Source organism: Dipodomys merriami, unplaced genomic scaffold (genome assembly GCF_024711535.1).
Source record: "Dipodomys merriami isolate MVZ:Mamm:240054 unplaced genomic scaffold, mDipMer1.0.p SCAF_78, whole genome shotgun sequence".
NCBI classification, from domain to species: Eukaryota; Metazoa; Chordata; class Mammalia; order Rodentia; family Heteromyidae; genus Dipodomys; species Dipodomys merriami.
Genome location: NW_027206379.1, coordinates 4,771,827 through 4,782,609, shown reverse-complemented (window position 1 = coordinate 4,782,609; position 10,783 = coordinate 4,771,827). Strand labels below are relative to the sequence as shown.

The 10,783-nt window shown below is 61.4% G+C and overlaps 1 protein-coding gene across 1 annotated transcript in view; it reads left to right on the top strand.

The window, feature by feature from the left end:
* The first annotated feature begins 5,897 nt into the window (after nt 1-5,897).
* Nucleotides 5,898-10,783, top strand: part of Mrpl23 (mitochondrial ribosomal protein L23) — a 5,635-nt gene continuing 749 nt past the window's right edge. Inside the window, exons 1-4 of the mRNA XM_070009820.1 lie at nt 5,898-5,941; nt 6,994-7,116; nt 7,988-8,070; nt 8,607-8,680. Coding sequence (XP_069865921.1) covers nt 5,925-5,941; nt 6,994-7,116; nt 7,988-8,070; nt 8,607-8,680 — 297 coding nt within the window. The 5' untranslated portion in view covers nt 5,898-5,924. The remainder of the gene's footprint in view (nt 5,942-6,993; nt 7,117-7,987; nt 8,071-8,606; nt 8,681-10,783) is intronic.

Genomic DNA, 10,783 nt, shown 5'->3' with positions numbered 1-10,783 from the left:
CAGGCCTTCACAAGAACCATAAGATCACAGGATTGACATTCCAAGAATTAGTGACCGGTCCACACAGAGTGGTGTAGGTAAATATTCAGAGAGGAGAGCCACAGAGCTCAGAGATAAACAAACTCACATGTCTGCTGGTGAGTGATGTGGGGAAGATGTGTAGAAATGATCGCTTTGTCAGAACACCCTGCTGGGAAAGCTGTACGCAAAGAAAAGGAAAGGGAAAATAAATAGAACTTAAATTCACGTTTCACAGGATGACTGAAAATCTACTCAAAAAAGATGGATGAATCCACATGTAAGACTAGAGCGCTAAGAAACTCAGGGACACCTCTTTGTGATTTTTGTTCACTCAAAAACTTCTTAGATACAAAACCACAAAGCTTTATCCTTAAGTGGATAAAAATTAAAAATTCATCTTAAAATTCAATCCTTGACATGACCATTTTTGAGGGACTAAGAAGACAAGCCCAGGATTGGGAGAAAAATCTTTGTAAATGGGTACTTCATCGGGGCCGTGTTCCAGACTACATAAAGATCACTCCCAATCCAACTGCCAAAGCAGAGGCTCAGGTTGGGAGGTTCTCCACCCAGTAAACTACAGAAATGCATAGGAGAGGACCCTCAGATCTGTCTGTCACTGGAAACACGCAGAATGAAATCCTCAGACAGCACAGCCCTGCCCTGAGGCCGTGAAAATTAAGTCTAAAGGGAAAATCTTCACTCCCATGTTCTGCGTGGGGAGCGGGAAATGATTCTCTCTCTCCCTCGCTCTTTCTCTCCTCTGTTCCTTGTGACTTTAACACTGTTTGGCTAGAATACATCTTTGCTAAAACCTAAATTAAACTTAAAATTAAACTTTAAAAAAAATCCACAAAGTCTATCAGGCCAACGGCCCCCAAGGATGGGGGGGCAGGGTACTGGCCCCCGGAAGACGAGCAGGCAGCTGTAACCTGGAGGCTCAGCCTGCTGGGCCCCGGGCTCCCGGGGGCCTGAGGCCTCTCTTCCAGACCTTTTCCCAGGAGGGCCGGAAACGCACTTTCTGAGGAAGATCTGCATGGGAATGTGGACGGGCAGTGGAATGTGAACCATCGAGAACTGGAAAGAGCCTGGTGTCCATCAGAGGCCCGGGTACATGGACGGCAGTGTGTCCACACTCACAGACAGCCCACATCCTGTTGTGCCCACATCCCCAGCAGGGGTGGGTTTTGGAGGAGAAATCCATCTGAGAGTAAGAAGCTGGCGAGAGAGAGGGAGAGGGAGAGAGTGAGTCCATGTACATAACTCCATGAACAGAACGTTCCTGAACAGTCCTTGTGCAGGACCAAGAATGGCAAGGTGGCAGAAGGTAGCTGGAGGTCTGCTCTCTTCTGAGCGCAGGCGTGGTGGGTCTCAGTCAAAAATGTCCACTTTGAACACGGGACTCTAAATTACACCTCCAAACAAAAGGCAGTTTTAAAACTCGAAAGGCAACTAACAGATGTGGGAGATGTTTTAAGTCAAACGTGACAGGCAAGGGTGATATAATGAACACATTCGACGCACTTGGAAATGCGTGAGGAAGGCATTACCACTGTGCTTCGCCTGCTGGGGCCACTGGAACAAATGCCGCACCTCAGGTGACTTAAGCAAGACCCAGTTTGGTTATTGCCTCAGACTCTGGAGGCCGGAGCGGAAGGCCGAGGTGACACGGGGGAGTCAGGGAGTCAGGGTGCCCCGTGCTGGGTCCTCCCGTGTCCCTCCTGAGTCCTCATCCTTCTCACACGGCTGCAGTCGAACTGGGTCAGCATCGGGATCTAGCCATCCCCTTCCACCTCAACTAATCACCTCCTGGAAGACTCATCTCCGAGCCTGGAATTCTGGCCCATGCCCGTAATTCTGGCTACTCAGGAGGCTGAAATCCAAGCCGCCATGATGTGAAGCTAATCTGAGCAGGGAAGTCCAAGACGCTCCTATCTCCGATTCACTAAAAAAGCTAGAAAAGGAGCTCAACTGGAGTGGTGGAGTGCCGGCCTTGAACGGGGAAAAGCGAAGGGACAGCAGCACTCAGGGGCTGAGCTAGAGAGCCAGGGCAGCGGATGGCGCTGTGCGGGAACGAGGGAGGCCTCCCTGTGCAGCCCTGTGCCCCGCCCGCTGCGGGACCTGGCTAGAGACAGCCGGTCTGTCTTTCCAGGGGCCAACGAGCTTAGAGGAAGCCTGGGCTAGGGCAGCAGGCGCCAGAGCCCCCTGGGCCGGGCACAGGAGGGACCGGGCTGCCCTGGAGCTGCCATGCTTCGACCGTTGAGACACTTCAGTTCACAAGGATAGGCTCTGATGTGTGGCTTGATCAGCCCCCCCAAGCCCCTGAGCCAGCAGGACCCAGGGAGATGCTGGGCAGAGAGGAGGCCCCAGTCAGCAGCCCTTACCAGCTCAGAGTCACCAGACATTTGTCCACTGCCTTCCAACCTGTACCAGGACAGGCACGGTGGTGGGCAGGGTGGCGGGAACGCCCCCTTTGCTAAGCACCCCAGATCGGTCCACCACCCCTCCCTCCACGCCTCCCTCCCCTCCCCCTCATGCCAGGCAGCAGCCTCCAGCACAGGGGCCATCTAACTCACAGAGCTGAGTGGTAATGGCACGCATTCCCACGTTTCTGTGACAAGTGGGAATTCAGACTCCACCGCTTTGCACACCTGTAAGAGCGCCCCAGACCAGAACCCTGGTCACACCATCTGCCAGGCCCCAGAGCAGCAGGAACTCTGGCAGCATTAAGGGTGCAACGCAGGCAGCCACCGAGAGACTGGTCAGCTTCTCGGGCAGCCCAGGGAGCTCCCACCAGCAGGTGTGGGCAGAGAACCGGGCTCCATACCACGCTGCCGGTGCCAGCAGCCCCCAATCCCCCAGTGCTGCAGAGCCTGAGGGCTGCAGAGGCCTCCTCCCTGCAGCCTCTGCCAGGCCGGCCTCCTCCGTCCGGCCTCCCCAGACAGCCAGGAGAGCACAAAGCCCTTCTCAAGGTGGGTGGTGGAATCTAGAGCCCCTCCCCAACGCTGAACACTCCCCCCTAAAAAACACTGTAAGCCCCACTCCTTCCCTGGGGGGACCCCAAATGCCACTGGAGGGCCTGGCTGTCAGGGACACAGTTCTGGTACAATAGTTCTTGCAAAGGTCTTGCCCTACACAGGAAGAGGGGGAAGGAAGGAAAGAAGGAAGGAAGGGAGGGAAGGAGGGAGGGAAGGACATGGAGACCAGAAAGAATCCAGTCAGGCAAGCCCTGCTGGGTCTCCCAGCCTGTTGCCATGAAGTCAAACCTCTGTCCAGACCATGTCCACACAGGACTTGTTGGTGTAAGTCCGTCTGGCTAGGGCACAAAAACAGACTGCTCCCCCTAGGCTTAATTTAACTCTTCAGCTCTGAAGGCTCTAGGCCAGGTGAAACTCTGACTAAATGAAACACTTTTCTCTTTCGTGTGTGCTATTTATTCATTATTAACTGATTTAGTGTGCGCCAGTACTGGGGCTTGAACTCAGGGCCTGGGCGCTAGCCCTGACACTTTTCCACTCAAGGCTCTACCACTTGAGCCACAGCTCCACTTCCAGCTTTTCTGGTGGTTCACTGCAGATAAGAGTCTTAGATTTTGCTGGCTTCAAACCTCCATGCTCAGATCGCTGTTTCCTAAGTGGCTAGGATTGCAGGCATGAGCCACCCGTGCATGGTACTTGGCTGGTTGTGACTCTTGATGGGAAGAGAAAGGTCATACCTTTCCACCCCTACACGCTGAATCTTGGAAGCAACAGTGGGCAAACAGGCAAACAGAGGCACCTCCACAGTAGGAGGTGTAGAGACAGAGAGAAGGCAAAATGCACGTCACTGACTGACAGAGACCCCTGAGCAATCACAGGCCTGAAACTGTGCGACAGGAAGAAGATGGGAGGCAGCAGGGAAGAGAGTGAGGGTTGACAGGGTTGGGGTGGTGAAACCGTTCCTTCAGACACTGTGATGGTCAACCATGGGTCAGGACGACATGGGAGCCAGGAACATATTGGTGAACAGTAACGCCCTAGCTGCTACTCAGATGTCAGCACTGAGGACATCAACCCTGGCAGAAAAGTCCACGAGACCCATATCATCAATGAACCACCCAAAAAGCCACAAGCGGAGCTGTGGCTCAAATGGCAGCGTGCTAACCTTGAGCACAAAAGCTCGGGGACAGTACCCAGGCCCTGAGTTCAAGCCCCAGAACCAGCACACAAAAAGATAATAAGGATTCATTGGTTAATAGTAACAAGGCATCTGTGATGTCGGAGAGGAGATGTTCATAGATGGTGTAGGAGTGGAGGTGGGCTATGGAAACTTCTTTCTGTGCAATGTTCTGCCAGCCTACAATTGTTCTAATACATAAAGCTTATTTTAAAAAAGAAAAAGGGGAAAAATATGAGTAGTTGTTGAGCCCAACCTCATATTTAACTGGCCTCATATTTACTGTATTTTCTCTGGCAACCTCAGCCCGGGGCCCCAGAAAAAGGGGCAGCAAAGAACACTGGATTAGTGTGCAAGGAGAGAGGGAGAGAAGGGGGTGGAAGGCAGGGGAAGGGGGAGGAGAGAGGGTCCTTCTGACTCTGGGGCCCCCAGAGCAATCGCACATTGGGGAGAGGCCTGGGAGGGAGCAGAGGATGGACGGGGGATGCAGGGGCTGCTGACCCGACCCGTAACCCCAACTCCACTGTGGATCCCGCCACCCCCTCTCCTCTCTGGCAGGCACAACCCTGAACCCGCCTTGGGGCCCCCCTCTCTGTATGGGGGCTGTGCATCTGTGGGTGAGAAGGTGGCCACCCATCAGAGCTGTCTACGAAGGGAGTCACCGTCCCGGATCCCTGGGCCTCCACCTCGGGCCCCCTCCTCTCCCCGCTCCCCATCTGAGCTGCTCCTGGGCTAGGCAGGGGCCATCTGCGGCCGGGCTGGGCAAAGGCCGGTCCAGCACCCGTCTCTGGGTGGTCACTGTGGCCGCTTGCAGCTCAGGCCGCACGCTCGCACGGGCCTGGCAGGGCCCGGCCATCGGGCCAGCTGCTGCTCCCTTCCTGACTGCCCACAGGCGTCTCCCCGGCTGGCTCCTCCGGCCCTGGCTCTGCACCGTCCATCCGAAAGTCACCGGTCACTCTACCCTTAGGCAGGAGCTCAGCCCTGCAGTCCCGGGGTACGGGGCTGTCGGCCCCCCGGGCTCAGCCCCCCATGTGGCCGGGGCTCTTCCTTGCTTCCGGCGGGCTGCGGGGAGGGGGCGGGCGCGGTGCCGCGTGCCTCGCACGTGCTTAGACCAGGGCTGTGCGGGGCCTGCGTGCGGGGGGCCCCCGGGGTGCGGGCCGTGTGGGGCCGTGCGTGGGGGGCCGTGTGTGCGGGGCCCGGGCTGCAGGCCGTGCGGGGCCTGCGTGCGGGGGGGGGGGGGCCGGGCTGCGGGCCCTGCGTGCGGGGGGGGGCGGGCTGCGGGCCGTGCGGGGCCTGCGTGCGGGGGGTGGGCGGGCTGCGGGCCCTGCGTGCGGGGGGGGGGCGGGCTGCGGGCCGTGCGGGGCCTGCGTGCGGGGGGTGGGCGGGCTGCGGGCCCTGCGTGCGGGGGGCGGGCTGCGGGCCGTGCGGGGCCTGCGTGCGGGGGGGGGGGGGGCCCGGGCTGCAGGCCGTGCGGGGCCTGCGTGCGGGGGGGGGAGCGGGCTGCGGGCCCTGCGTGCGGGGGGCGGGCTGCGGGCCGTGCGGGGCCTGCGTGCGGGGGGGGGGAGCGGGCTGCGGGCCGTGCGGGGCCGTGCGTGCTGGGAGCCAGGGCTGCGGGAGGCGCGGGGCCGTGTGGGGCCGTGCGTGCGGGGCCGTGCGGCGCGGCCTCCGGAAGCGAGGGGGCGCTGCGCCAGCGCGGGCTCCGTGCGGGGCGGGCGCCGCTCCTTCCTGCCGGCGGCGGCGCGGGCGCCATGGCGCGAAACGTGCTGTGAGTAGCGTTCCCCGCGCGCGCGGGCGGCCGGGCCGGGGCGGGGCCGGGGTCCGCGGGCGGGAGCGGGGCCGGGGCTCCCCGCGCGGGGCGGCGCGGCGCGGCGCGGCGCGGTCACGTGGTCGGCGCGGGGGCCGCCCGCGCCCCGGCCCCGCCCCGGCCCACGTGGCCCGGCCTGGCAGAAACACGTGCTCGGCGCCCCGCGCGTGGGGGCGTCGGGGCCTGGACGGGGACCCCCCCCCCCGCACACGGCCGGGGACAGGACCCTCTGCACCCCTTCCCACCACGAAGCGCGGCTCCCAGCGCGGCCCTGGGCGGGGCCACAGTCACGCACACCTACCGCCAGGCGGCCCCGCGGCCGGGGCCTGGGGGTGGGTCCGGGCAGGGCCGCGCCCAGCGCCCTTCCCCTGGGGGCCTGGCCGCCCCCACACACCCTGGGGGGGTGTCCCCCACACACCTCGTTCCTCGAGCCCTGGGGAGGCCCAGGCCCTGCCCAGCCCACACCTGGTGTGGCCGCAATGTGAGGCCTTGGTTGTTGGGCGAGGCCGTGGTCAGGGGCCCGTTGGCGGTGGGTGCCCCCCAGGCTCACACCGGCGCTCCACAGGCGCCCCTCACCTGGGTACTTGGAGGGCCACCCAGGAGGGGGTGCCGTGCTGTCAGTGATGTCTGGGGCAGCCTCAGGGAAGTGGGGTCCCCTCTGTCCCCACTCCAGCCGCCGGGGTTGAGTTTGCTCCCGGTGTGTGTGTGAGGTGACTCCATGTTAGACTCCCATAGCCGGTCTGTGTGGGATCACTCTCAAGTCCTGTTCCCCTGCCTGCCTGTGTCGGGCATATGGAGGCACGGTGCCAGGCTGTACCCCAAGCCCCAGATGTCAGCTTGGTTCTCTGGCTGTTCCCGGGCCAGTCTTTCTGTATGGCTGGGCTGCCAGTGGGGTCAGCCTCCACGTGGGGCCGTGCTGTTAGACACAGAGCTGGTCCTCGTGGTCTGTAGCAGTGCCTGGCCGTGCGGCACATCCCTGGCCTCCTTCTGACCACCGTGGTGTCTCCACGCAGGTACCCCCTGTACCAGCTGGGCGGACCCCAGCTCCGCGTGTTCCGAACCAACTTCTTCATCCAGCTGGTCCGGCCCGGTACTGCCCAGCCCGAGGACACGGTGCAGTTCCGGATCCCCATGGAGTAAGCCCCAAAGGAAACGGGTGGGGGCCCCCGGGCTGGGACCCTGGCGCATTTTCCTGGCTCAGCAAGGTCAGGTTCTTCCTCCGTTGACAGACCCCCGGCGGCTGTGCTGGCTCAGCAGACGGGGCGGGAGGCCCGGGGTTTGTAGAGCTGAGCTGCTCTTGGCTGACTTCCTGACTCGCCCTCCACCTGGGGAAGGCTTAACCGAAAGCCTGAGATTTGGACTCCCTTCCTTGTTCTTCCTCTTCCCAGGAGCTGGGCTGGGAGCCGAGCACACCCCCCCCCCCCCCCCCGGCTTCCCGCGTGTTAGTGCTGAGTTCCTTGCTGTACTTTGCCGTTTCACGTACACTTCACTGTGAGGGAGAGCCATGGGTGCGGCCTGAGCCTGGGGCCCAGGGCCAGCTTGGGGCTGGGGGGCAGCGGGCACACTGGGGCATCTCCGTAGGGCATCCAGCCCTACAGAGGGCAGAGAGGCTGTGAAGCTGAGCTGGTCATGGCCCTAGGTTCTGCTGAACTGAGAATGTACACTTCTTGTTCCCAGGCCCCCATGGTCCTTGGTAGGAATCTATCTAGGCTGTGGCAGTAGGTGCCCAGCTGGGCCGGCCCAGAGCCCTGCAGCAGGGATGCTTCACCCCAGTGGCAGCCCACGCTTCCCCGCACAGACTTCCAGGGGAGGCTGGGGAGAGGGGTGTGGGGGCCAAAGCCATAGAGCAGGACTCCCAGGGCATCTGTCTTGTCTTCCTGACACCCTGGTGCTTGGAGCCCTGCAGCCAGCAGTGCTGATGTTTGGGGTCTGCCCACACTCGGGCGGGTTTTGGTCTGTTTCTTCACATCAGCCTAGCCGACTTCTTTTTCTTTCTGCCTCACCCAGGATGACCAGGACGGACCTCAAGAATTACCTGGAGCGCATTTACAGCGTGCCCGTGGCTGCCGTTCGGACGCGGGTGCAGCACGGTGAGGGGCCAGGTTCCTCGTGGGCCTCGGGAAGCTCCCGCAGTACCAGGCTGTGACCCCGCCCCCCCCAGCTGCCCGGCTTTTTACCTTGAATTGACACATGGAGATACTGAGGCAGAGGCTCAGGATGGCTCTCCATCTACCCTGAGTGCTAGCTTATGTCAATCGGTGCCACTTCCTGCTCCGGGCAGCGGCGGCCCCACCTGTCCTGTGTTCCCACAGGTGCTGGTCCCTTCCCACACTCTAGACCTAGGTCAGCCCTGCAGCTCCAGAGGCCGCAGGACCTGGGTGTCCTCTAGAAATGGCCTTCTGCCCCATGCACATTGTAACAGAGATCAGGCATTTCTTCCAGTCTTCCAGAATGTCCAGCAGTGTTTTTATTTTCGAAGATCATCTGCACTAACACACAGTCTGGCTTCAGAGTGGGTGTTAGCTGCCTTGGCTGCCCTGCCCGCCCCAGGAGCGGCGTTGTGGGTCCTGCACCTCGGGGTCTGGGTTGCAAGTTGGAGTCAGGGCCCACTTCCCTCTTTCCACAGGCTCCAACAGGCAGAGGGACTACAGGAACGTGAGGATCAAGAAGCCCGATTATAAGGTGGCCTACGTGCAGCTGGTGAGTGAGGGCCGCACAGCGTGGCCTCTGCCCAGCGTCCGGGCTGCGTCCCTGAGGCTGCTGGGGAGGGGTGGACAGGTGTCCAAGGTTGCGGCACCTCTGTGACGCAGGTGGTCATCCTCGGGGGCAGCCCACTCGGGCCCCGCCGTTTGGGCTCTGTGTAAGGCACGGCCAGCCGCTGCCTCTGTTGGCCGCCCTCGGTGGAGCCTGGGTGCCAGGGCCAAGCCCCCGCGGGCCCCGGGCCTGATTCTTTGCTTCGCCATGTGCCCAGTGGCCAGGAGCTCCGGGCAAGCCCGAGTGACCCAGCCCCAGACTTTCTGGGGAGACACACATTTTCCAACAGGCCTCCTTGCCGAATGTCCTTGGGGCCCCAGACTTGCAGCAGCCAGTGCTGGGGAGCCCTTCCAGGCAGAGTCCCCTCTGACCTCCGAAGCCTCAGACCGCGTGGCCCCAGCGGGAGTCCTGCGGGGAGGGCCCATTAACCAGCCCCCCCACCGCCTGAAACCCACAGGGGGGCTTCCTCCAATTTCTCCAGTTTCAGTGTAAATAGCCCACCGGGGAGCGCGGCCTGAGCTGCCGCTAGATGGCAGTAGCGCTCTTGGGGAACACCTCCCCGCGCCCCAGCCCAAGGCCAGCGTCTGCTCGGAGGGGGAAGGAGGTGGCTTTGCCCAGAACAGCCACAGTTGTTCTGAACAGAGACCCCTCACCCCTCGGCCTGGTACTGGCTGGGCTTCAGGTCAGCTGGTGCAGGTGGGGGGAGTGGGCCCCAGGCGTTGAGTGGCCCATCTGTCCCTGTCACGCGTGGCCTGCGATCGCCACCCACTTCAGAGACAGCCATGGTCACAAGTGGCTTTTTGAGTCATCCGAGCCCCTGAATTTTCCCCGGGCCCCACCTCACTCTTGAAAGCAGTGCTTGGATCTGGTATCTGCAGCTGCCCCCCCCCCCCATCTTTCTTCCCTTGTGAAATCCAGCTCCTCCTATCCCAGAATTAAGATTCGTAACGCTTCCCCCTCCGCCAGCCCCAGCAGGTCTCTGCATAGCCTAAAAACTGGGGGGCAGTTGGTCCCTGTATCCCTCCTCACTGCCCCCCCCCAGGGCCCAGGTCTCCCAGACCCCCTCTCCACGTCTGCAGAGACCATCCCTGGGTGTCCTTTGGGACCTCCTAGGCTCGTTCTAATAGCACATTGTGGGGCGCAGGGAGACAAGTTGAAGGAGGGGATTTATGGCAGTTTGGCGGCCATGGCCGGCGTGGTCCCACATGGGGGGCGTCCCACATTTTTCCTCTGACAACCTGATAAACATCTCTTTGGCCCCAAGTCCAGGAGGGAGCCTTTGCAAGCCCTCAGCTACCCACATAACAAAAAGAGCATTGACCGTGTTTACACAGAGTGGCGTTTGAGTGAACGGTGCACACGGTCCTGAGCCGCCGGCTGCAGAGCAAACACTGCAGACGGCTGGGGAGAAGCAGGCGTGTTCCCGCCCGGACAATGGAGGAGAGGCTGTAGGATTACTGGAGTCAGAGCTGGCTTTTCCACTTCGCATTGTGACCTTTCTCTCCCTTCCTGCCCCAGGCCCCCACCACCTCTCCCTCTTTGGGGGGCGGGGGGGGGGCAGGCACCCCGGGTGAATTTCTCTAGAGAGGAGAATCCCCAGGGAAGATCTCTAGCACCCCAAAGGCTTGTGGGGGGTACAAAGCAGAGTGCTCCCCCCGGCCACCCTAGGGGGCCATCTTTGCATCTGTGTGTTAATAAAGACCCACTCTGGGGTTTCCCTGCTGCAAAACAGAGTAGACGGGTCGCACACTCAGCACACTGTCCCTTGGTGCATTACAAAGAGGAAAACAACATGGATGTAGAGAGTTCGCTTGCACGCTCCGGCTCCCCTCCCAAAGCCGGGTCTGCACCAGCACCGGACTCTACGAACTAGACTTCCCAAGGGGTCCAAGGTGCTTCGTGGGGGCTCTCCCCTCCCTTATCTTGGGCTGAGGGATAGCGGTTAGCTAACTGGCCCAGTATCGGGGGGAGCAGCCCGCACCCCCCCTTTCAAGGGCCCACACGGGTGCTGGCCCATGTGCCCAGAGCCCGGGCTGGGACGTGGCTCTG